This window comes from Lissotriton vulgaris, chromosome 8 (genome assembly GCF_964263255.1).
Source record: "Lissotriton vulgaris chromosome 8, aLisVul1.2, whole genome shotgun sequence".
Lineage (NCBI taxonomy): Eukaryota > Metazoa > Chordata > Amphibia > Caudata > Salamandridae > Lissotriton > Lissotriton vulgaris.
Genome location: NC_141696.1, coordinates 528,141,400 through 528,164,898, shown reverse-complemented (window position 1 = coordinate 528,164,898; position 23,499 = coordinate 528,141,400). Strand labels below are relative to the sequence as shown.

At 47.6% G+C, this 23,499-nt stretch overlaps 1 protein-coding gene across 1 annotated transcript in view; it reads left to right on the top strand.

The window, feature by feature from the left end:
• Nucleotides 1–23,499, top strand: part of LOC147697254 (pyruvate dehydrogenase E1 component subunit alpha, somatic form, mitochondrial-like) — a 369,725-nt gene that overhangs the window by 231,065 nt on the left and 115,161 nt on the right. Inside the window, exon 4 of the mRNA XM_086933319.1 lies at nt 15,444–15,536. Within this exon, the coding sequence (XP_086789445.1) occupies nt 15,444–15,536 (93 nt within the window). The remainder of the gene's footprint in view (nt 1–15,443; nt 15,537–23,499) is intronic.

Genomic DNA, 23,499 nt, shown 5'->3' with positions numbered 1-23,499 from the left:
TGCACTCTGGTGAAACTAAGCATGCACGATTGACTGAGCGAAATAGCTATCTATTGTTTTCACACGACTCTGGACATATACTCCTTATTCTGGAGGGAGCAAAGTTGTCATGTTTATGCGGTTGTCAGAAGCTAATCCCTTCTTGTCTATTCAGGAAAAGCAACTCATTCCTGTTCACTCGAGAAAGTTTCTAGTGACCTCTGAGCTGACCTGACCTAGTCTGTGCCGGTCGCTCCACCCGCTGCGTGGCCCACCTGCGTGTGCCCAGTCCCCGTTTGCCGCCGCCACTGCCGCCACTGCCAGTAACTGTTTCTGCCTTATTTGTATTGTGCCAGCATTCTGTATTTTCTCCCGCTGTTGTGCCCCGATTGTCACTGTTGTGCCCCTGATTGTTTGTCTGCTATCGCAGTTTTTTTCCCGCTGTTGTGCCCCTGTTTGTCACTGTTGTGCCCCTGATTGTATTTTCTGCTCTCACCGTTCTCCTGCTGCTCCACCCCGCTCCCCGCTCCCTGCCGCTGCTCCCCCGCGGCCCCACCCCGTTCCCTTCAGCCTCACACATCGCATCGCTCCCCTCCCCACTCGCCACCCCGCTCCCGCCTCCCAGCTGCTCCTCCCTTCCACTGAGTACATAGGGTGGTGTCCGCGAGGCGGGAGCTGTGACCTGACCTGACCTGGTCTGTGCCGGTCGCTCCACCCGCCGCGTGGCCCTCCTGCGTGTGCCCAGTCCCCGTTTGCCGCCGCCACTGCCGCCACTGCCAGTAACTGTTTCTGCCTTATTTGTATTGTGCCAGCATTCTGTATTTTCTCCCGCTGTTGTGCCCCGATCGTCACTGTTGTGCCCCTGACTGTTTGTCTGCTATCGCCGTTTGTTTCCTGCTGTTGTGCCCCTGTTTGTCACTGTTGTGCCCCTGATTGTATTTTCTGCTCTCACCGTTCTCCCGCTGCTCCACCCCGCTCCCCGCTCCCTGCAGCTGCTCCCCCGCGGCCCCACCCCCGTTTCCTTCAGCCTCACACATCGCATCGCTCCCCTCCCCACTCGCCACCCCGCTCCCGCCTCCCAGCTGCTCCTCCCTCCCACTGAGTACATAGGGTGGTGTCCGCGAGGTGGGGAGCTGTGACCTGACCTGACCTGGTCTGTGCCGGTCGCTCCACCCGCCGCGTGGCCCACCTGCGTGTGCCCAGTCCCAGTTTGCCGCCGCCACTGCCGCCACTGCCAGTAACTGTTTCTGCCTTATTTGTATTGTGCCAGATTCTGTATTTTCTCCCGCTGTTGTGCCCCGATCGTCACTGTTGTGCCCCTGACTGTATGTCTGCAATCGGCGTTTTTTTCCCGCTGTTGTGCCCCTGTTTGTCACTGTTGTGCCCCTGATTATATTTTCTGCTCTCATCGTTCTCCCGCTGCTCCACCCCGCTCCCCGCTCCCTGCCGCTGCTCCCCCGCGGCCCCACCCCCGTTTCCTTCAGCCTCACTCATCGCATCGCTCCCCTCCCCACTCGCCACCCAGCTGCTCCTCCCTCGCTCCGCCCCCCCCACTCTCCATTTATGGCAGAGTCCGCATGTACGCGGAGCGTTCACGCGCAGCGGGTGCGCCAAAGGCAAGCCCGCCTGCGCCCGTCCGTGCCTGGACCGCGCCCAGTGCCAGACCCCCTGGCCCCCGCAGAGGCCATCCCACCCACCGGACGTACGCCGCCGCCATCCTCAACGCACTCAACACCGGCCGCATCCTTGGCTGCCACCGAGCCACCCCAGGACGCACCCACGGACCCTTCACCTGCCAATCCTGCAAGTTCTCCTGCATCCGGACCTGCACCGCACCCGCCAAGCCGAGCACCAGCAGCAACCACCTGAAGTGCATCCTGCTCAACACCTGCTCCATCCACAGACACGCCATGGAACTATGGAACCTACTCGACACCACATCTCCAGACGTCGCCTTCCTCACGGAAACTTGGATGAACGCCTCCTCAGCGCCCGGCATCGCCATCCCAGACGGATACAAGATCACCCGGAGGGACCGTGTCAACCAGACAGGAGGAGGCATCGCCATCGTCCACAAGAACACCATCCCCATCACGACCAACTCCGACGACACCCTCACTGCCGCCGAACATCTTCACTTCCAGATACACACCGACCCCAAGACCACTCTCAGAGGCACCCTCATCTACAGATCCCCAGGACCCCGCACACAATACAGCGAAGATATCGCAGACTTCATCAGCCCACACGCCCTCCCTTCCGCTGACTACATCCTTGTAGGTGACCTCAACTTCCACCTGGAGAACAACAACGACAACAACACCACCACCCTGCTGGACAACCTCGCCAACCTCGGACTCAAGCAACTGGTGAACACCTCCACCCACTACGCCGGCCACACGCTTGACCCAGTCTTCTCCTCCAGCAAGTACATCTCCTTCAGCCACTCCACCGGACTCCACTGGACAGACCACAGCTGCATCCACTTCAGCTTCAGAAGGACCACGACTCACCACCACCCGCAACACAGGCTCCCCGCAGGAGCTGGAACAAGATCACCACCGACCAGCTCACCACATCACTCACCAGAACCCCCCTGCCAGATCAACGGACCCCAACCAAGCAGCCAACGACCTCACACAGTGGATCACCAACTGCGCTGACGACATCGCACCCTTGAAAAACCATCCCAGCAGGCCCGGAAGCAAGAAAGCCTCCTGGTTCAACAACGACCTCATGAACTCCAAGAAGGACTGCCGCACCCTCGAGAAAACCTGGCGAAAAAACCCGACTACAAACAACATGACCGCCCTCAAGCACGCCACCCGCAAACACCACCAGCTGATCCACACCACCAAGAAGACAGCATTCAAGGATCGACTAGACAAGAACGCACACAACAGCAAGGAACTCTTCAGCATCGTCAAAGAGCTCTCCAACCCCAGCGCTGGAAGCAACAATATCACTCCCTCACAAGACCTCTGCGACGCACTCGCCTCGTTCTTCCACAGCAAGATTGCAGACATACACAACAGCTTCGGCGCACAAACTACGCACCCACCCACAGGGCCTACGCCCCCCACCACCACCCTCCGCGCCTGGACCCCGGTCAGCACCGAAGACACCATCCACACGATGAACACCATCCACTCCGGATCACCATCCGACCCATGCCCCCACCACGTCTTCAACAAGGCTGACTCCGTCATCGCACCCCAACTCCGAGACATCATCAACTGCTCCTTCAACACAGCTACCTTCCCGGAGAGCTGGAAGCATGCTGAACTCAGCGCCCTCCTGAAGAAACCATCAGCAGACCCCACTGACCTCAAGAACTACCGCCCCATCTCGCTCCTCCCGTTTCCTGCCAAAGTCATTGAGAAGACCGTCAACAGACAGCTTGCCGCCTTCCTCGAGACGAACGGATCCCTTGACCACTCGCAGTCCAGCTTCCGAGCCAACCACAGCACCGAGACCGCCCTCATCGCAGCCACTGACGACATCCGAGCCCTGCTCGACAACGGGGAAACAGCGGCCCTCATCCTCCTGGATCTCTCCGGCAGCGTTCGACACTGTCAGCCACCGCACCCTAGTACAACGCCTCAGCAACATCGGAATCCAAGAGAAGGCACTGGAGTAGATCATCTCGTTCCTCGCCGGGAGAACCCAGAGAGTCCGCCTCCCCCCGTTCAGATCCAAGGCCACCGAAGTCACCTGCGGTGTACCACAAGGATCATCACTCAGCCCTACCCTCTTCAACGTCTACATGAGCCCCCTCGCAACCATCGCACGCCAACACAACCTCAACATCATCTCCTACGCCGACGACACCCAGCTGATCCTTTCCCTCACCAACGACCCAGCCACCGCCAGAACAAACCTACACGAAGGGATGAAAGACGTAGCCGAGTGGATGATGAACAGCCGCCTGAAACTAAACTCAGACAAGACGGAAGTTCTCATCCTTGGATCATCACCCTCTGCCTGGGACGACTCCTGGTGGCCCCCTGCCCTGGGCAGCGCACCCAAACCAACGGGCCACGCACGCAACCTGGGCTTCATCCTGGACTCCTGCCTCTCGATGACCAGACAAGTCAACGCCGTCTCATCATCGTGTTTCAACATCCTACGCATGCTCCGAAAGATCTTCCGCTGGATCCCCACCGAAACCAGGAAGACTGTCACCCAGGCACTCGTCACCAGCCGACTGGACTAAGGAAACACCCTCTACACCGGAACTACAGAAAAGACTCCAACGCATCCAGAACGCCTCCGCACGACTCATCCTGGACATCCCCCATCACAGCCACATCTCCGGACACCTGAGAGACCTGCACTGGCTCCCCGTCAACAAGAGAATCACGTTTCGACTCCTCACCCACGCACACAAGGCCCTCCACGACCTGGGCCCCAGGTACCTCAACAACCGCCTGACCTTCTACACTCCCACCCGCCAGCTACGATCGACCAGCCACGCCCTTGCTACCGTCCCGCGCATCCGAAGAACCACCATGGGAGGAAGACCCTTCTCCTACCTAGCGGCCAAGACTTGGAACTCCCTCCCCATCCACCTCCGTCTTACCCAAGACCACCTCTCCTTCAGGAAGCAACTGAAGACCTGGCTGTTCGAGCAGTAGCGGACCCCCACCCCCCAAGCGCCTTGAGACCCTCCGGGTGAGTAGCGCGCTATACAAATTTCTTGATTGAGTGATTGATTGATTGAGCTAGCTGGCATTCATAATTAAGTCCAACATATTCAATAGAGACCTAGTCGACCTCAGTCCTACGTCTAAACTTTCGTTTATGTTTTTCCAATGCGCAGAGCCTATTGGGAATATAGGAACTACGCTACATAGTGTCCATTTGTAGTGTTGTCACTGAGTTACTGTATGTGGTCACAATTCACAAATGCTTTACACACTGCCTCTGAGATAAGCCTATCTGCTTGTGCCAAGCTACCAAGGGGGTGAGCAGGGGTTATTTTAGGAGTGTAACCCCTTACACTGACTAGAGGCAAGGGTCCCTATTTGTCACAAGTACCTACCTGTGCCAAGTAGAGACCCCCAAATCTAACAGCCAGAAATGTTCAGCTAGGGCCCGATTCAAAGAACTAACTTAAGAAAAAATCGGAAACGTACTACTTTTGGTATTCACAGAATGCACTTACTACTTTTGGTATTCACAGAATTCACTTACTACTTTTGGCATTCACACAATGGATTTACGACTACTAACTTTACATACGCACTCGAGCTGGAAATTCCGGCCCGGAGGTGGAGCTTCGGGCTTGCGGGTGGAGCTTGCGGCCTGGAGGCGGAGCTTCTGGCTTAGGGGCAGAGCTTGCGGCCTGGAGGCGGATCTTCCGGCCCAGAGGTGGAGATTTCAGCCATGGCTAAATCCCCACCTCTGAGCCAGAAGCTCCGCCTCCAAGCCAGAAGCTCCGCCTCCAGACCGGGATTTCCGGCCCGAGTGCGGACGTAAAGTTAGTAGTCGTAAATCCATTCTGTGAATACCAAAAGTAGTAAGTGCATTCTGTGAATACCAAAAGTAGTGAGTGCATTCTGTGAATACCAAAACTAGTAAGTTTAGGATTTTGTCTTAAGTTAATTCTGTGAATCGGGCCCCTAGTGTTTAGACCAGTGGCGGCTGGCAACTTTTAAAAGCGGTAAGGCATGTGTAGCAGGTAAAAGAATTATTTTTTATAGTACGGAAATGCTTACATTTGTATTGCAGAGGTGATCGGGCACATCCTATTTATAGGTACATTTAATTATATAGAATGTGCATCAATCACCTTGCAATACAAATTTAACTTTAATTAAAATGAATAAACATAAAGAAAAATACCCTTACCTTGATGTGCTGAGCCTCCGGACTGCCAGGCAAAGATGTGCATGCTGCACAATAGCATCCCAGCCAATCCAAGCACTGCTGTCATGCTGCTTTTAATATCAAACAGTATTTTAGCAGTGCCAGGATTTGCTGGGTTAGGGAAGCACAACGCTACGTCAGAGTCTGATGGGGCAGTGTTGGAGTGCTTCCAGCCATGTGGAAGCCAGAACTGCACATACACGGCCAATCTGACATGCTTAGTTCATTAACACAGTGTCTGTCAATCCTCGCTATATTGCTCCGTAACCCTGCCCCTACCCTAGAGGAACCAAATACATCGGGATTTGGAGTCTGTCTGGGGTACAGTGGCTAGTAGTAGGGGGCCACGCCCCCATCAGTCTTATGATGAGCCGCCCCCTGTCTGGACATATCTAGAGGTACATGAATACAGGGGCTTTAATTCTTGAACCCAGGTCTTGAAACGTCTCATTAGCTGCAGTTGGAGACCCTGATTTCAGGAACTACATAAACAATCTCTCAACCACTAACCATTTCTAAATATCTGGCAGTCTAATTTAAAGTTATAGTTGAACATTGACCATACAATTAAGTTACCAGGTTGTGCTAGTAGGTGAGATGTGGATTAAGTGAGTGCCCTGAGTCTTATGAGTACCTCGCACCCAGTCCCCAAACGAGAACATCAGGCCAGACTTAACCGTAACAATCTCTTGTCCCAGTGCCCAGTTCACCAGAAAGTCTGACTACTGGATACTTAGTAACCCTGTTAAATGTGGACACTAGGGGGCATATGTACAAGGATTTAACGCCGCCTTAGCGTCTGTTTTTGACGTTACTGGGTCTTTTTTTATCGCCGTATTTACAAGTCGCCTAGAACTGCAGTTAGCGGCAGTTTTACGGCATAAACATACGATTTTCGGATCGCCAGTTCTGTAAGCGAGACTTAACAAAAATTAGATGCAAGGTGGGCGTTCCCATGTAAAAATTGCCGCTAACCACACTTCGCGATATTTACAATGAATTCCATGTGTGGTGCAAAACCAATAAAACTGCCTCTAACTCCAGTTAGAGGCAGTTTTTTTTGAGACCATAAAATAGCTGGTCCTAAAAATGGTGCAAACCCCTGGGGCCTCATTTCAGAAGGTATTGGTGCTGCACAGTGCTGCAAAGAATGTTGCTGCGATGCCCTGCAACAAAATTACAGGGCAGGAATGTGCACCATCAATAAGATAGGGCACATTCATGGGCCTCATTCATGAAAAGTGTTGCCTCGCTGAGACAAAACAGCGTTGCAACACTTTTCACTACGCCCGTCTTGCGACAACATGTATGCGCTATATTTACTGTACAGCGCTCCATGCCGCAATTAATGACAGATACGTCTGGTATCCTGACGTATCTGTCAGTGCAAAAGTCCCACATTGCTGCAGTTGTGGCAAAAGCATGACGCAACACCAGCAATGCATGCGGCCAGCCTATCCCTGTGGCACTGTGACGCCCTTACGCCTGCCTTGAGGCAGGCGTAAGGTACTGACACAGTGGCGTCCTACAATTGTTGCAGTGAAATCTGATGAATTTCACTGGGCCACTCTTATGAGGCTTCATTGTGTGGGAACGCCCACCCTTCATACATCATACTTGATGCAGGTATAATGTGAGACAGGTCTCAACAAGGTCACGCTAATGCCTAGATTCGTCACTTTGCAAATACAGCGCAACGTGGTGCAAGAATCACGCTGCAAGTACGTCAAGAAAATGACGCACTGGTGGGGTTATACTGTCAGAAGGGGCTCATGAATAAGCCCCCCTGTCTTTTTCCCTTAAGTTGGCGCAAAATGGCTGCCATGCGCCAATGCAGCCACCCTTGCACCATGGTGCACTGCTGAATGTGTTGCGTAGTTGATTAATGTTGTGGCTCCATCTCTTCTAGAGACGTCTGCAGGTGGGGCTGAACTAGTGGAGGGCGGGAGTGAACAAGTTGGCCTTCTTGGGGTGTTGTTTGTATGGTCTATTCTTGAGGGGTGCCAGGGTGGTGGCGCAGTTGGGGATCCATTGGTGGAGGTTGTGCACTGCGGTGTTGGGGTCTGCAAGCGTTGGCGGAGTGGTGATGCTGAGGGAGTTGTCGGGTAGTTCTTCGCTGGCCTTGATACAGCCGCGACAGGGGGTGGGGGCAGTGATGGCCATGGTGTACAGTGGGCATTGTGAAGGCATGATGTAAACAATGATGGTCGTTACAGGAGAGTCCTGTGGTGTGGCTGTAGTTGGTGGAGAAGATGGGCTCGAACGTGTGTAAGGCTATGTGGGTTGGTGCGGTGACTAGCTGCTTGAGTCCGATGCTGGTGAGGTTCCCCAGGAGAGAGGTGGTATTCTGGTCACTGGGGTTGTCCAGGTGGAACTTGAGGTCTCTGAGTAGGATGTAGTCGGAGGATGGGAGAGCCTGGGGTGCAATGAGGTCTAAATCGGCAACAGTGAACGGGTGCTTAATGGCCCGGGGGGCCTGTAGATGAGGGTGCCTCGGAGGGTGGTGTTGGAGTTGGTCCAGATCTGGAAGTGGAGGTGTTCCATGGTCAACGTCAGGTCTTTACAGTGCAAGGTCAGTGAGAGTGTGTCTTTTTTAGACAATGGCAATGCTTCTTCCTGGCCGCTCGGGTTGGTCCGTGCAGGTGAATTTGTACCTGTCGTGAATGGTGATGACGAAGTCTTGTCCGGAGCAGAGATTGGTCCAGGTTTCCATGAAGAAGGCGATGTCTGAAGAGGTGGCATTGAGGAGGTCCCAGATTTCTGTTGTGTGTTTGTGGAGAGACCGCATGTTGAGGAGGATGCAGTTGAGCCAGTCGGCTGGGGGGTAGGAGACACTGGTGTGCTGATTCGGCAGAAGGTGTGTTCACAGTTTTGACAGGTGCAGGATTCAAAGGAATTCTACAGTGTTGCTAGATGGCAGGCAGTGTGGTGTCCAGGGTTGATGGCGAGGAGGGTGCTGGCGTCGTAGCAGTGGCATGTCCGAGAGGAGTGTCCTTGGTGCTGGACACGGTCCAGGGGTAGACGCACGCAAATGGGTTTGCCTTCGGTGCAACAGTGGTACGCCCGCTGCGCATGGCTGCACGCAGCTGCCATTATACAGTGCTGAGGGGGGTACTCTACAGCTCGAAGGTGCGAAACGCGGGAACAGACCCTAGAGGGGGCAGGCCGCAGGGGGAGCGGGAGTTGTAAATATATTTTATTTAACTTCTTACCTCAAGACCGGGTCCCGCGTCTTCTGTGCTCCTGCTTTCCAGAGTCTGCTCCCTCCCCAAGCCAATCAAAACGATGCAATGCAGCGTTGTGATTGTTCCAAGAGTGCCTGGAGCAAGGAGTACAGCCAGGGGCTGGAGGGGTGGGCATGTTCTCCATGCAGGCTGTAATGCAGTCTTCATTGCGAACAGGGATGTGCGCATGACTGCTTTGGGCAGCCTGAGAGGGCAGACCAAACAGTTGTTGCACACTTAAGTGGGCATACCACACCGCCCCTTCCCTGCTCTGTGGGTAGAGCAGCCCTACCCACCTTACCCTCCGCAAAGGAAACATAGCGGGAGTACATCAGAAAGTTATCATCATGTTATGTTTCCTCTTCTTGCACTGCTTGAAAGCAGTGGGGCGATGCTGTTCCGTCATAGCGGATGAGCCGCCACTGGGGCTGCTTCACCCACTGGTTCTAGGCCTGGACCCCACTCAACCACCGGGCCTCCTCCGCTATGTGTCTCACCTTCTCTTCACCTGGACATTGACACTGCAGCGCTATCTGCTGGACTCTCTCCAAATCTGTGACTCAGCCAGAAATAGCCTCAGACAGGCAGGATTTCACAAGCCAAGTTACAGCAGTCACCCCCAAGTCTGCTGGGTAACATCACGATGCAGGTGATGCATCAGGGCCCCCCTAGACATGAAGTTGCTGTGTTCCCACCACACAAGTTCAGCGCAGCTCAGGGGTCTCGTACTCCACACCATCTGGACAGCTTAACTTCCTCTGGCCTGTGATGCAGAGAGGAGCAGCCCATCATTGATAATCTCCTACGTGCACCCAGGTGTATTGGTGGCACGTGGTATGCGATGCAGACCTTCCTACATTGGTGTGCAGGAGCAACTCTACCGTTCACAGCTCCAAGGGGCACCAGGCAGTCTTCTCAAATAGGTCAGCAATGTGTCTCCATGCGACCTGGTAGACTTCAACACCAGGTAAGGCCGATCACCAAAACCTCAATGTCTCGCACCATGGCCCAGCAACTCCACAGCACCTCCGCATCCCACTCCGGAGCCGAAACGCAGGCCCAGCGAGGCCTCCGGGCCCTGGGGACTGTCTGCGCTTTCAGTTCTCGCCCGCTAACGCCAGAATTTCTGTCTCTTTCACGCTAGTGTTAATGGCAGTTTTCACCGCGGCTACTTGAGACTATTGCCATGTAGTGACGTATTGTGAATACATCGCTAACAGGGCGATAGTTTTTGGTGATTGGCCGTGTTAAGAAAACTGCTGCTAATTTGCGTTAACGTTAGTTAGCGGTTGTTCTTGTACATATCCCCCTAGGACTCTTGTGAACTTGCATAAAGCAACCTGAACACCTTTCAGGCTTGGGTAGGACCCTTCCTGTTGGATAGTGGGTTTAGGGTTTTACATGTTTGGCCTCTTTCTCTGAACTACACAGCCACGCCGGTTCAAGTCACCCAAGTTGTCTAACCTTGCACCCAGGGCCACCTAAAAACGATGTCAGAGAGCAGAGCTATAGTGTCCATTTTTATACATTGCATCACTGTGTTTGGCACCTATATGATATGATATATGCAGATTAATAATGAATATATACATAAACAAGTCAAATGTTGCATTGAAAATTTTAAAGACCGTGTAAATTTGATGGAATTTGAACTTAAAGTCTAAAATTAAAGCTGAAATCCTTAGATTAATTCATAGGAACAGAGCAAGTACAACAAACAGAATCTAGTATGGATGATTGGTGGCCTCAATTGAAGCAATTGTGTAAGCTAACAATAAGAGAGCAGGAATTATGAGCAGAGATGGCAGAAAAGACAAATTAATATGCTAATGTCTAGTAGTTTACAGAAAGATGCCAGACATATAAACCACAAACCCAATACTTATGTATTTATTTATTTTAAAAGTTTTATATAGCACTGGCTAGACCTGGAGGTATCAGAGCGCTTTACATGAGCATCAGTTCATAGTTACAGGTTACATCGTTACAAAGGTTACACAATTATTAGAGCATGTCAACATAGTTACTTGTAAAGTCGAGATAAACAATAAGCACGAATACGTAAGGGGAAAAGCAGGCAGGGGGAAAGATTCAGGGGAGGGGGAAGGAGCTGGGGAAGTAGACAGGTTATGAAGGCAGGAAAGAGGAGGTGAAGGGCGACGGGGACAAAAACCGGTAGACGAGTCAAAGCAACGTCCAAAGTCCAGTAAGCTGTGATCCCAGAGGAAGTGGTATCACTTCACTATCTCAGTTGCGGGAGGCTCCCTTTAAGCAGTGAACTCTCTCAGAGGGGTCTCTGAGACTCCAAGGCCTACAAACTGGATTCTTCCCCAGAAAGGGGAGAGGGAGTGCTTTGGCAAGGGGTGCCATACCATACCCCAGCTGTGAGTGACTCCCTTGGCGCAGTGGACTCTCTCAGAGGGTTTGCTGAGACTCCAAATTATAAATATTGGATCTTTCCCCAACAAGGGGAGAAGGAGTGCTTAGTCAAAGGGCACAAAGGACAGGGGGCTAGGCAGACTAGCAAGCAACATGAGAGATTCAGGGGAGAGGGGATAGGAGCTAGGAGCTAGGAGCTAGGGAGGTAGACAAAGAGAGAAATAGTACTAAATAAGAACAACTTTAATTAATGAGTTATTATATAGCACTGGCTAGACCCGAATGAATCAGAGCGCTTTACACGAGGAACAATAATGTTGCAATTTACATTAGTTGAAAGTTACATAAGTATAAAGAAAAGCATTTGAAGAACATAGGGGGCAAGGTGAATGGAGCAAGGAAGGGGATAGGGTAAAGGGGTAGGAGGAAGATAGGACACAGAGACGAGGGGAAAATCTGCTAAAGGTCCGGTTGGGTAGGTGACAGCAGGGGGGGGAGTCCACAACCCATCTCCTCTTTAGCTATATGGTAGCTTCCCTGGGACAACAATTGGACATTGACCAGACCTTGAACCTATCCCCTAACCTGCCTACACATCAGGACTTGGAACCTGCGGAACTTACCCCAGAATGTGGAGACCTAGCGATTAGGCTGATGCATTGACCGGGCATCAGCCTAATCGCTAGGTCTCCACATTCTGGGGAAAGTTCCGCAGGTTCCAAGTCCTGATGTGTAGGCAGGTTAGGGGATAGGTTCAAGGTCTGGTCAATGTCCAATTGTTGTCCCAGGGAAGTAAAACAACATGTAGGGGGCCACTATGGAAGCCATCTTGGGGTCAGGCAGGGGAATGTACTATACACTGGTACACTGGTGGCCATCCTAAGGTGAGGCATCTGGCAGTTAAAGTCAATATCCAGGATAGCGGCCGCCAGAGAATAACAAATCCAGCGTACACACACCATCACACGCACAGACATGCACAAGCACACACAAATGTGAGCAAGCACTCTCATATGCGCACCGAAGCACACACACAAGCACATAGACAGAAAACATCCAAGAACACAAGCACACATAAAATCCCATGCTCTAATACAAAAACTGGAAGGGGGCCTACCAAAGCCCCAGAGGACTACAGGGTGCCATAAGCAAGTTCACAGCCACACTGGTTCAAGCCCACCGAATTTGAGTTTGAATTGCTTTTGGCCCATAATCCCAACACCAGTATTGTCTTCACTATATCTGTACTGTATTTACAAAATTCTTCTAATAAAATCTTTTGAAATCAAAACATTGCTGCCTTTCACACAGACGATTAAAACCAAATTATATAAGAGTTTAAAAAAAAGTTAAAAAACAAAGCTATAAAACCAAATATGGCAGGCATGAGAAGTCCAAGGACGTACAACAATAGCACTAAGCTGCAAGCCAAGGTGATTTACAAAATAAAAATGGGATTACAAGCATTAACACTGAAAGAATTCTTGTTAAGCGGTCTGAAGTTTTGTGCCAATGTCCCAGCTGAGCCTCAAGTATAGGCTTGTTGCCCTGGTTACATATCCAGCAGGGTCAGTTAACAAAAATAATATTTGGTCCGCCTAATTTCTAGGTTGCTCTTTGGGTAGGATTTTAGCTGTTGCATTAGACTTAGCCTTGCTGTAATGACCGCAAACCAACATAAAATGTTCCAAGTCTTCTTTTCACCACAAAGGCATTTGTCTGTGACCTCCTGGTTGCGTATGTTCTAGATTGTATTTAGGAGCAGCCCTCCTACCCCTGCCGACTTGTTCCACCTTTCATCCAGGCCTGACTAAAAACTATGTCAGAGGACAGAACTATAGTATTTCATAACTCTGCTTTGCTCTGTTTGGCACCTCTATCCCACAGGCTGTTTCAGAGAAAACAAAACACAGTAGGAAACCCAAGAGCTGGCAACTGAAGTGTCCACAAACAAATGCATTGGCCACAGAGAAATATTTTACGGAAATCCAAAATTTTGAAACATAAATCCACTATTTTTATTGATATTCAAGTGGAGTTTTAAAACTGTTGGAGACTTATTTCAGCCCTATAAGATGGTATACCTGACTGCGTTTTATGTACATAATAATTTGCTTGTCCTGTTATAGCTTTAACATGGCATTGAGACATTCAATTTATTGATGTTATTCACTGTTATGTTGTTTTTGAGTCCTATCTTGCTACCACCATCTAGAGCAGTGGCAGCCAGTAATTTGAGCAGGCGTGGTTGTGGGGCAGGCCACACACACAGTAATTCTCACGCTCACCCATCTACATGTACGCTCACTCACACATTCTTAAGGAATATGTGACGTTACAACGCATGCCATTACATCGCAAAACTTTACCCCGACTTTCTGTTGGGGGAGCGCTGGAAGTTGGAATAGATTAATTTTCGATTCCAACTCCAGTGTGTGCAACTGTAGGGAAGGTGTTGGAGTTAAATCCAACACCTTCTACCCCCTGCTGCACACCTTTAGCATTGCAATGGCATGCAATGTAATTGCATGCGTTGTAACGGTTGCGTTGAAAAGGCTGTTTCCCATTCTTAAGCATGCACACAAAAACCCACCATTCACAAGCACATACACACACACCCACCCATTCACAGCACACATACACTAATACACACACTTGACCTTGGGTCAGCCAGCAAGAGGAGGTTGTGACAGCCGAAGAGAGGACACGGCAGTCCCTCACTTGTCGGAGTGGAATGGAGTGAGCGAGAGTTGCTGACCTGACTCCACTCAGTGATGAGTATCACTGATGGACACTATGTTTTGGGTACTTCAGGGCTTCAAACGGAAACGCCCAGGTCCGGGTCTATCAGTGATGCATCTGCTCATCATGAAGGGAAGGAACTCCAGGGGCCTCATTTATGAAAAGTGACGCATCGCTGCGTGAAAACAGCGATGCGTCACTTTTCACTGCGCACTCCTTACAACATTCCTGATGCGTCATATTTAATGTATGGCGCATCATGTCGCAAGGAGTTACAGATACGTCAGTATTTCTGACGTATCTGTAAGCGCAAAAGTGACGCATTGCTGGAGTGTGTCACAAAAGTGACGCAACTCCAGCAATGCGTCCTTTCACATGGGGAAAGTCCCATGTGAAAGGGCTTGCGTCAGTCTTACGCCTGCTGTGAGGCAGGCACAAGATTTTGACGCAACAGCGTCCTAAAAGTGACGCAGTGAAATCTCATAGATTTCACTGCGTCACTATTACGAGGCTTTTTGCGGGGGAACGCCCCCTCTGCATACATTATACCTGACGCAGGTATAATGTGGCGCAGGGGTTTAAAAAGTGACGCATCTACCTAGATGCGTGACTTTTTAAATATGGCGCAACAAGGCGCATTTTTTACACCGCTGGTGCGTCACAAAAAGTGACGCACCGGCGGCGCAAAACTGACGCAAGGCCTTCATAAGTAAGGCCCCAAGCATTTTGCCGGGATGAGGAGGTCCTGCCCACAGGGCTGTGAAATCCGCAGCCCGGCAAAGTTTTGCTCAGGCATCCAGGTGCCTGAGCATTTAGTGCATGTACAGTCTGGCTTGAACATGAAGAGTGTCTGTCAGGCTGATCTTTGCTCACCCTGACAGACACACTTCATGTTTCCAAAAGGTGGGGCGGTAGGCCCACCGCCCTCAAGGTTGGGCCACACCTGATCTACAGGGAGCACAGAATGCTCACCCTTTCTAAAGTTAGACAGAGAAATGCGAAGAGGGAGCAACTCCAATTGGAGTACACAATACCTGTGACCTTGGGGTATACCAGCACTAAAAATAATACTCACTACAAACATTGCCCAGTAGCCACTGACTGCCTCAGAGGCCAATTTAGATGCCTCCCAAGCAACCTTTATATACAAAGAATCAAATTATTTTCATTGTGTTTTTTAATTCTGCCTAATAAGATAAGGAATGAGCTGTTCACTTACTACGTTCGACCCTTCCGATTAATTTTTAGGTACCTCTTGGAGCTGGTATTGCATTGGCTTGCAAGTATTTTGGTAAAGATGAGATAAGTTTGAGCTTGTATGGCGACGGTGCAGCCAACCAGGTAAGCATTTTATTTTTACTGTTGTTGTGTTCAAGGATGCAGCCTGACGTTCAGCCGTTTGCTCACCGAAGTAAACCTTTGCATTTCTGTATCCAGAAAATGCAAATGAAGTGCAAAATCAAATGTAAACTTGGAGCACCTGTGTAGAGCGGACAGTTGCAGTTCCTGAGAGCTCAGCTGCAGATCCATCTCTGAACTCTGGCTGGGCACTGGTGAATGAAGTGAGACCGGTAATGACAGCGGTTGCAGAAGTGGTAGCACACTTGGGGTTGTCTCCAGAGTATGGCAGCCCATGGTGGTCCAAGCATTTCTTCAGAAATGACCCCGATCCACCATTTTATGTGCCAGTGAGAGATTACACGAAGGTGGCTGAGTGGAAGAGGAGCAAGGAATGGACTAAACTAAGAACGGAGACGACCCACTCTAGACTAGTTTGGGAGAGTGTGTGCTGACGTTTCTGCGGGTGTATTTGGCTTGGTGTGCCCTTTCCGGCAGGGCAGTCCTTTCGCAGCAATGCCCCCAAAACACACCAGGCAGCTCACACAGAAGGAAAGGCGCAAATTATTTAGGACCTTGATCTCATGGGACGCTTTGGGAGGGGGGGCGTTGGCGTGGCGGAAGGAGGGGCGGACCTTTAGGCAGTGCTCTCACAGTTCTTTTAACTCCGTAAGCCGTGGCATTAACCTGCAATTCTTCAATGATGTTAGTGATCTTACAAGACTTGCAAAAGTCTGAACGGACGATTGAGACCAAGATGTCCTCTTTGGCGGGGGCTATGGAGGATGTGAATGCATGCATGTGTGTACTGTAAAAAAAGTAAACTGCAGTAGATCCTGAAGATGAGCGAACTTACATAATGACAATCTCACTTCAAAAGTTCATGTCTCAGAGGTGTGAGCATCTTGACACATATATCGTCTGGATTTCTCAGCTGAAAACCAAGGCTGAGCTTCCAAAAACATACGATTACAGTCATGATCACTGCCAAGAACCATACACTCATTCTAAAAACGAAAAAATAGCCTGAATGAATTAATAATGACAAAAATAATAGAAACCACAGCAGTACGAAGATTATAATTTGTGGTGTCTTGCAGGGCCAGGTTTTTGAAGCGTACAACATGGCTGCTGTGTGGAAGTTGCCATGCATTTTCGTTTGTGAAAATAACAAATATGGAATTAAAACATCAACGAAGAGGTCGTCAGCCAACCAGGACTTCTACAAGAGAGGGAACTTCATTCCAGGGTTGAGAGTAAGCATGAATCTACCCGAGTATTTACTTTGTACCCAAGGATGCACTGTGCGACGTTTGCCAGGAGTGCATAATGTGCAGGCTGTCTTTGACACAAGATGACACTTTGCGCCATTGAGAGCAACAAACGTATATGAGTACCAGCTGGATGAATTGTGATATAGAAGTATTTCTGTCAATTATTTTATCACAATAGATTTTCTATCAGATTAACAATAGTGTTGTTGAAGTAAGAATGGTTTTATATTAGGGAGAAAACACTTCTCTGAAAATATTAGAGATACTGCTTCCACCAGAAACAAAAGTTGAAAAACTAACAGACATCCTATAACGTAGAGTAAAAATAAGAAACTCTAAAAAGATCCGAATTTTGGGTCAAATTCAGCCTTCCAAGGAAGCAAAATGAGTTTGGGATCCTTTTTTACTGAGGGGAAACAATAACTGCCTGACTTCATTCGGATTATGGTGATGCACTGCTGGCTACACGATCTTTCAAGGGTTAGGAAAGGGTCACTTTTCTACCGTTTTTCCATGTGAATGCAGGACAGACATTTCCACTTTTCTTTTGATTCCTAAATACATATTGTGACAGACGTGGTTTAAGCAAAACTAACAATGTACTATTTAAATTAGGGACATTTCCACCCTCTGTTAGATCGTTTTGCAGTCATTTTATTTTCGTTTAAAATGCAGTTGTGGCTGGCATGTAAGGATGTTAGAGGGGCGGGAGTGTTAAGTCAGGAAGGACAATAAGTTGATTAAAGAGTTATTTATTAAGATAAGTATATAATTATGAAGCCCACAAGCATAAGGGAAGAACATGTCCTCAAGGGACCAGAGTACAAGAAGCCAATGACCAACGTTCCATGACATCATATAAATAGTATGAGAGTGTTCTATGATGACATATTATTAGATAGATAATGCGATTGGCTAAGAGGAGAAGAATGCAAATAAGGAATAAAAACTACAATAAAAACAGAAGAAATGTTAAATACAGAGTACAACATCTCCCTTTTTTTACAAGGATATAGAATTAATCCAATACATAACAAAATCTTCCAAATGTTTAGGCAAAGTCACAGTTCTTCCATAAGAATTTTGTGCTGCATTCAAAGTAGAGCAAGTATTAGGTATGTCAGTATCAAGATCACAATTAACCAAGTCATGGTTACTGTTACATTTAGAAATATCTTTAACACTTTTTTGCATATCAGCTTCCGCATTACCCTCACAACCAGTTCCATTATTTACACCAAAAGGGTTGGACATAACAGTATTATAGGTATGGCCATCAAAGTTTCCATTACTGGTATTGAAAGTTGACTCGTTTGAAAACAGTTCCTCATAACCTAGAACACTATCATCTAATATGTCCTCACTCTGGGCATCTTTTTTCATGAGCAGTTTTTCTTGTCCTGGTTTTAATTTGACAATATCACTTTTACTCCACCAACCTTTTCCTCCCAAGCAAATTGCACCCCTGGAAACGTCTTTAACAATAAAAGGTGAAGGAAAAGTAGATTCACCTTTGGATATCTTGTACGTATTTTCAATGATGACAAAATCCTCTTTCTGAAACGATATATTTTTAGCCTTGTTGTACATATCACTATAACGATTAGTAGCCTTTTGTTTTTTAACTATTCTATGTTGTACATTTGTCTCATTGTCGTCAATTTCTTTACAAATATTGTTTTTTCTGAACCAGTCTCCTAGTTTAGGTGTGAGTATTGTGTTACAACTTCTTCCTCTCATTAAATAAAATGAAGCATATCAGTTATGTCATTTTTGGTACTATTGTAGCTGTTCACTTTGTCACAGTTATATTCTTTCACTGGTAAGTTAGACGCAATAGCTAACTGTATACCTTCTTTCAGGAACTTGTTCATACGCTGAACTTGTCCATAAGAAGAAGGACTGTATGATGGTGTTCTTTCCTGCTTTATACCATGTAGTAGTAATAAATCGGTCATTTTCTTTGAAACCAGTTGAGTACCATTGTCTGATACCAAAATTGTAGGTTGACCTTCAATAAAAAATATTTTTAATAGAAATTCATTGGAATTTCAGTAGTGATATTAGAAATAAACTCATAGTGAATCCATTTTGAGTAGTAGTCAGATAAAACAACCAACAATTTGCAGTCATCGTTCAGTAAATGGAATGGTCCTGAGAAGTCAATTGCAACTTTAATCCAAGGTCCTTCTGGTATTTCAACCAGTTGCATTTCATTTTCACTTATTTTCCAATGTTTGTCTGATTTGACACATTGTACACAATGGTCAACATATGAGTTTACATCAGAACTCATTCCTGGTCACCAGTAGTAATTTTTGTGGTTGCAGTTGAACCAAGATGCCCTTTATGTGCTAGAATGACTAACTTCTTTTGCAATTGATGTGGTGGAACAAAAAGATCATGTCTTTTAAGAAACCCATTTTCAACTGTCAATTCATCAGATACTTGTTGAAAACTTTTAAGGTCCTGATTTAAGTTTTTTATAGGAGTCCATTTATTGGTGAGATATCTAATGACTTCTTTCAAAGTACTGTCTTTTTGAGAGACGGGAGAAAGAAAAAGTTATCATTTTATATATATACTAGCAGCCCGTCCCGACGTTCTCCGGGTATGAATTGCTACTGGCCAGTAGTATATTGTTTTGTAGGATTTTGTTTTGATAGCATTTCTTATCTGTGACAAGGCTGTGAAACGGTCCGATTCACAGTGCACTGCTGATGCACTTAAGAGTGCGCGTTCAGTAGTGTGCGAACTCGAGTTTCCCTGCTTTATTTTTCCTTGCAATATTATATAGCGAGAACTCGACAACATGGCATGAGCACAATTTACATTACAGAAGAACACATTCATTTGTGGTAGGCACAGGGAGACAAATCGATATGCCTGGAATCACAGGATGTTGAGCTGATGCCGAGATTCGAACGTAGCTCCCCAGCTCTAAAGTTCGCAATTCTAGAACTTGTGGCGGGAGGTGTGTCTAAAAGTGTATGTCGGTGCTGGCCATCAATGAGAGAGACCTGTGCATTTTTCAAATCGGTGGTGAAAAAATATGAGTATGTTGCTGGGGATGTGGGCCGCCGTGCCACTAATGTACTTACTGGTGGAGGGTAAAAACCCTTTATTCCGCAACTTTCTTTCCGCATACCATCACTCCGCATACTTTCATTAAGAAAGTACCATGACTCCGCAATGCCATTATAACGCATGCCATTACATTTTATATGCTTTTACCACGCATACATTTACAACAAAATTCGTTGTAAATGCATGAATGGTAAAAGCATGTTTTTTTTTAATGTTTGGATAAGGTAAATATGGGTATCGGGGTGTATGTTTTGGGGTACTGAGGTATATGTTTGGGGGTGTTTGGGTATTTTAAGGGTTCAGATATAGTTTTGGGTTATGGGGTACAGGGGTAGTTTTAGGGTTTAGGGATAGGTATGGGTTTTGGGGTACGGGGGTATTTTTAGGGTTCAGGGCTAGTTTTGGGTTTTGGGGTATAGGGGTATATTTAGGGTTCAGGGGTAGGTTTGGGTTTTGGGGTACAGGGGTATTTTAAGGGTTCAGGGCTAGGTTTGGGTTTTGGGGTACAGGGGTATTTTTAGGGTTCAGGGCTAGGTTTGGGTTTTGGGGTACAGGGGTATTTTAGGTTTCAGGGGTAGGTTTGGGTTTTGGGGTACAGGGTTATTTTTATGGTTCAGGGCTAGGTTTGGGTTTTGGGGTACAGGGGTATTTTCAGGGTTCAGGAGTAGGTTTGGGTTTTGGGGTACAGGGGTATCTTTAGGGTTCAGGGGTAGGTTTGGGTTTTGAGGTACAGGGGTATTTATAGGGTTCAGGGCTAGGTTTGAGTTTTGGGGTACAGGGGTATTTTTAGGGTTTAGGGATAGATTTGGGTTTTGGGGTACAGGGTATATTTATAGGGTTAAGATGGGTTAGTGTTTAAGGGTGTTGGGGCATTTTAAGGAGTAAGGGTGGGTTATGATTATGGGGTGCAGGGGTATTTAAAGGGAGCAGGGTGGACACCCGGAGCTGGAATGTACAGAACCTGGGAAGAAAAAACAATGAAATATTGGGCACAACGCTCGCTTTTTTTTCTGTAATCCCGCCCCCGCACAAGCCCATGCCCCCAGCACACGCCTACAGCACACGATATGAGACATGGCATGAAGGGCGGAACGTACCACACGCCCCCAGCGTTTGTCACGCCCCCAGCACACGGCCACCGCGCAACGCAGACACGCCCACAAGGGCCTACCTTGCTGACTCAGTTCTTTTGCCTTTTAAATGTATATGGTGGGCGTCTGCATAGCCTATGTCCTTCTGCTGCAACTGCCCTTTCCATCGCTGTATTGGGTGTTGTGATTGGTGCTGTGGTTCCTGAGATTACCCGCCTCAAAGGTTTGGGCTCTCTCTTTATAATATTAGTATGGATAACCCTCACCCATTCTAGCAGTGTCATGCTTCATCACCAGGCTCACCCTGACCCCTATAAGTCAGGGTGTTCTGTGTAAAAACAACATTAGAAACTAGACATAATGACCCCTCTTACATACAATATCTTTTTTTACTTGATTCTATCACCACTTTCAATATTTCACAGGAATTTTTGAGTGAATGCTGAAACAAAAAATTACATGTCCCATGTTTCATGGGATATGCCATTGTACCCCATAATAGTGATCCTATTTTTACTTTGAAAACTATGGCACATTAACATAGTGAAAATATGGGCACAAAAAATACAACCCTCTGTCTAGTGGCACAACTTATACCACAAGCTGGGGCGAGCGAACTACAGTAGGTGCAACTGGATGGTAGGGACCCTTGACAAAGTAAGCAATCTCAGGACTTGGATGTCCCGCCTGGAATTCTTTGTGAAGTTTTGCCTTACTTTAACCTTTGTCTGCCGCATTGACAATCCTAACACCTACTTACTGGATGTATGTTTTTCTTTATGTTGATACATTTTCTCCCCCCTTTGTTCATTTACCTATGGGGTATCTAGAGTATGACTACAGGGCCAACCTTACTCCGCTCCCGAGGGGTTTGAATATACCCACCATTAGGGTATGTTTTTGTGCCCTCCACATGTCACTTTCAAGATGTGCCTTCCATGGCTTACTTAATCTTCACATGATTGCAAGGTTTTCTTGAACACAACTATTAAGCATTGAGTATGTATGTGTTCTAGATTGGTCTCAATACTGAGAAACACATCTATGAAACATTCATTACATTCACCAAAAAGTGCAATGCAATGTTTATGTAAACACAATTTGGCACTAATGTATTTTGATGGCTTATATTTCCTTATTTATAGGTGTCTTTGGACAGGCAGGTATTAACTGCCTCTGCATGCCTATAATTTAATGTGCATGCCATAAAGAAAAAGTTTCTGAGAACAAAAACGTCACCGGGGGAGTATTAGAAAAACAAACCCACCCTGATGAATGACCAGGGTCTTGTATGGCCATTAGTGTAGGGCAGAAACATGTTGCCAATATAAGGGTCATAGGACCATTGCATCCTTGTTGCCCCTTTGGTAGTACATTTTAATACATCCCCCTGCTAATAAAGAGATACCTTGGAAGTGGATGAGGATTTTTTATTTCTCTCACAGGGGATTTCCATGTATAGTCATAAGCTCTGAATAGTCCCACTCATGGGCAGAATCCCCGGAGCAGTTGTTTTATATATATATACATCTTAAGCGTAGATTTTCGGCTTTCTTCAGAAGGCCTGCAAAGACACTTAGGAAAAAGAGACAGATTATGCAGCCTATTTACCTAGGCTACACTGGCCAGATTCTTCATCTTGAAGAGAAAAAAGGGGCCAGAATAAGCAAATTTCAGATCCTTTTAGTGCCAATCAGGATAATGATCTCTCACAAACCCTTTTTTATGATTGAGTTGAAAGGAGAAGGACAAAGTAGCCTCATAGGTTGCCATTATATGTCTAAAAAGGAACACTGTGCCTTTAAGGAACCAGGCATCACCAGTATCCCATAATGCATAGCAGGAGGCAGTTACCTCAGTTCTGTTTTTCTGGCTGCTACTGACAGAATCCTGGAGCATTGAGCTCGACTAAAAGTAGTTTTTTCTTCAAAATTCTTTTTTGAATTTGAATAATAACTGTTTCATTTATTGTCTTTTGTCTTTCCCTGTCTTTTTGCTGTATTAATCTGACAGAAATTAAAAGCATTTTATCAAGAAAATGCCATCTCTTTTTGCATGTGCCCAGCTTGTGGGAGAAAGAAGGCCAAGACAGACCAACATGAGGTCTGTATAATCTGTCTTCCAGAGGATCATGTTCCTGAGTCTTGTCAACACTGCAGGAACTTTACCAGACGTACCATGAGAGACCAGCATGAGATTCGCCTTTATGGGACTGAGGAGAGAAGAAGGCTGCAATCTCAATCTGAAGGTGGGACCTCAGGGCATGGAGAGGGTAGAACCTCTACCAGGTCTTTGTTAACAGCCTCTAGGGATCGTTCCAAGAAGAAAGGGGCTCAAAAACTACATCGGTCCCGGTCGACGTCGAGGACATCGACGTCAAGAAGAGGTATGGCCCTGACCTGCTTGCTGTTGATACCAGGTACACTGTTAAGCAAACACCCAAGAATGATTTTGAAGACTCCATCCAGGCCACTTTGAGGCATCGTCTGCGGAGATAAACATTGAGGCGTAGTG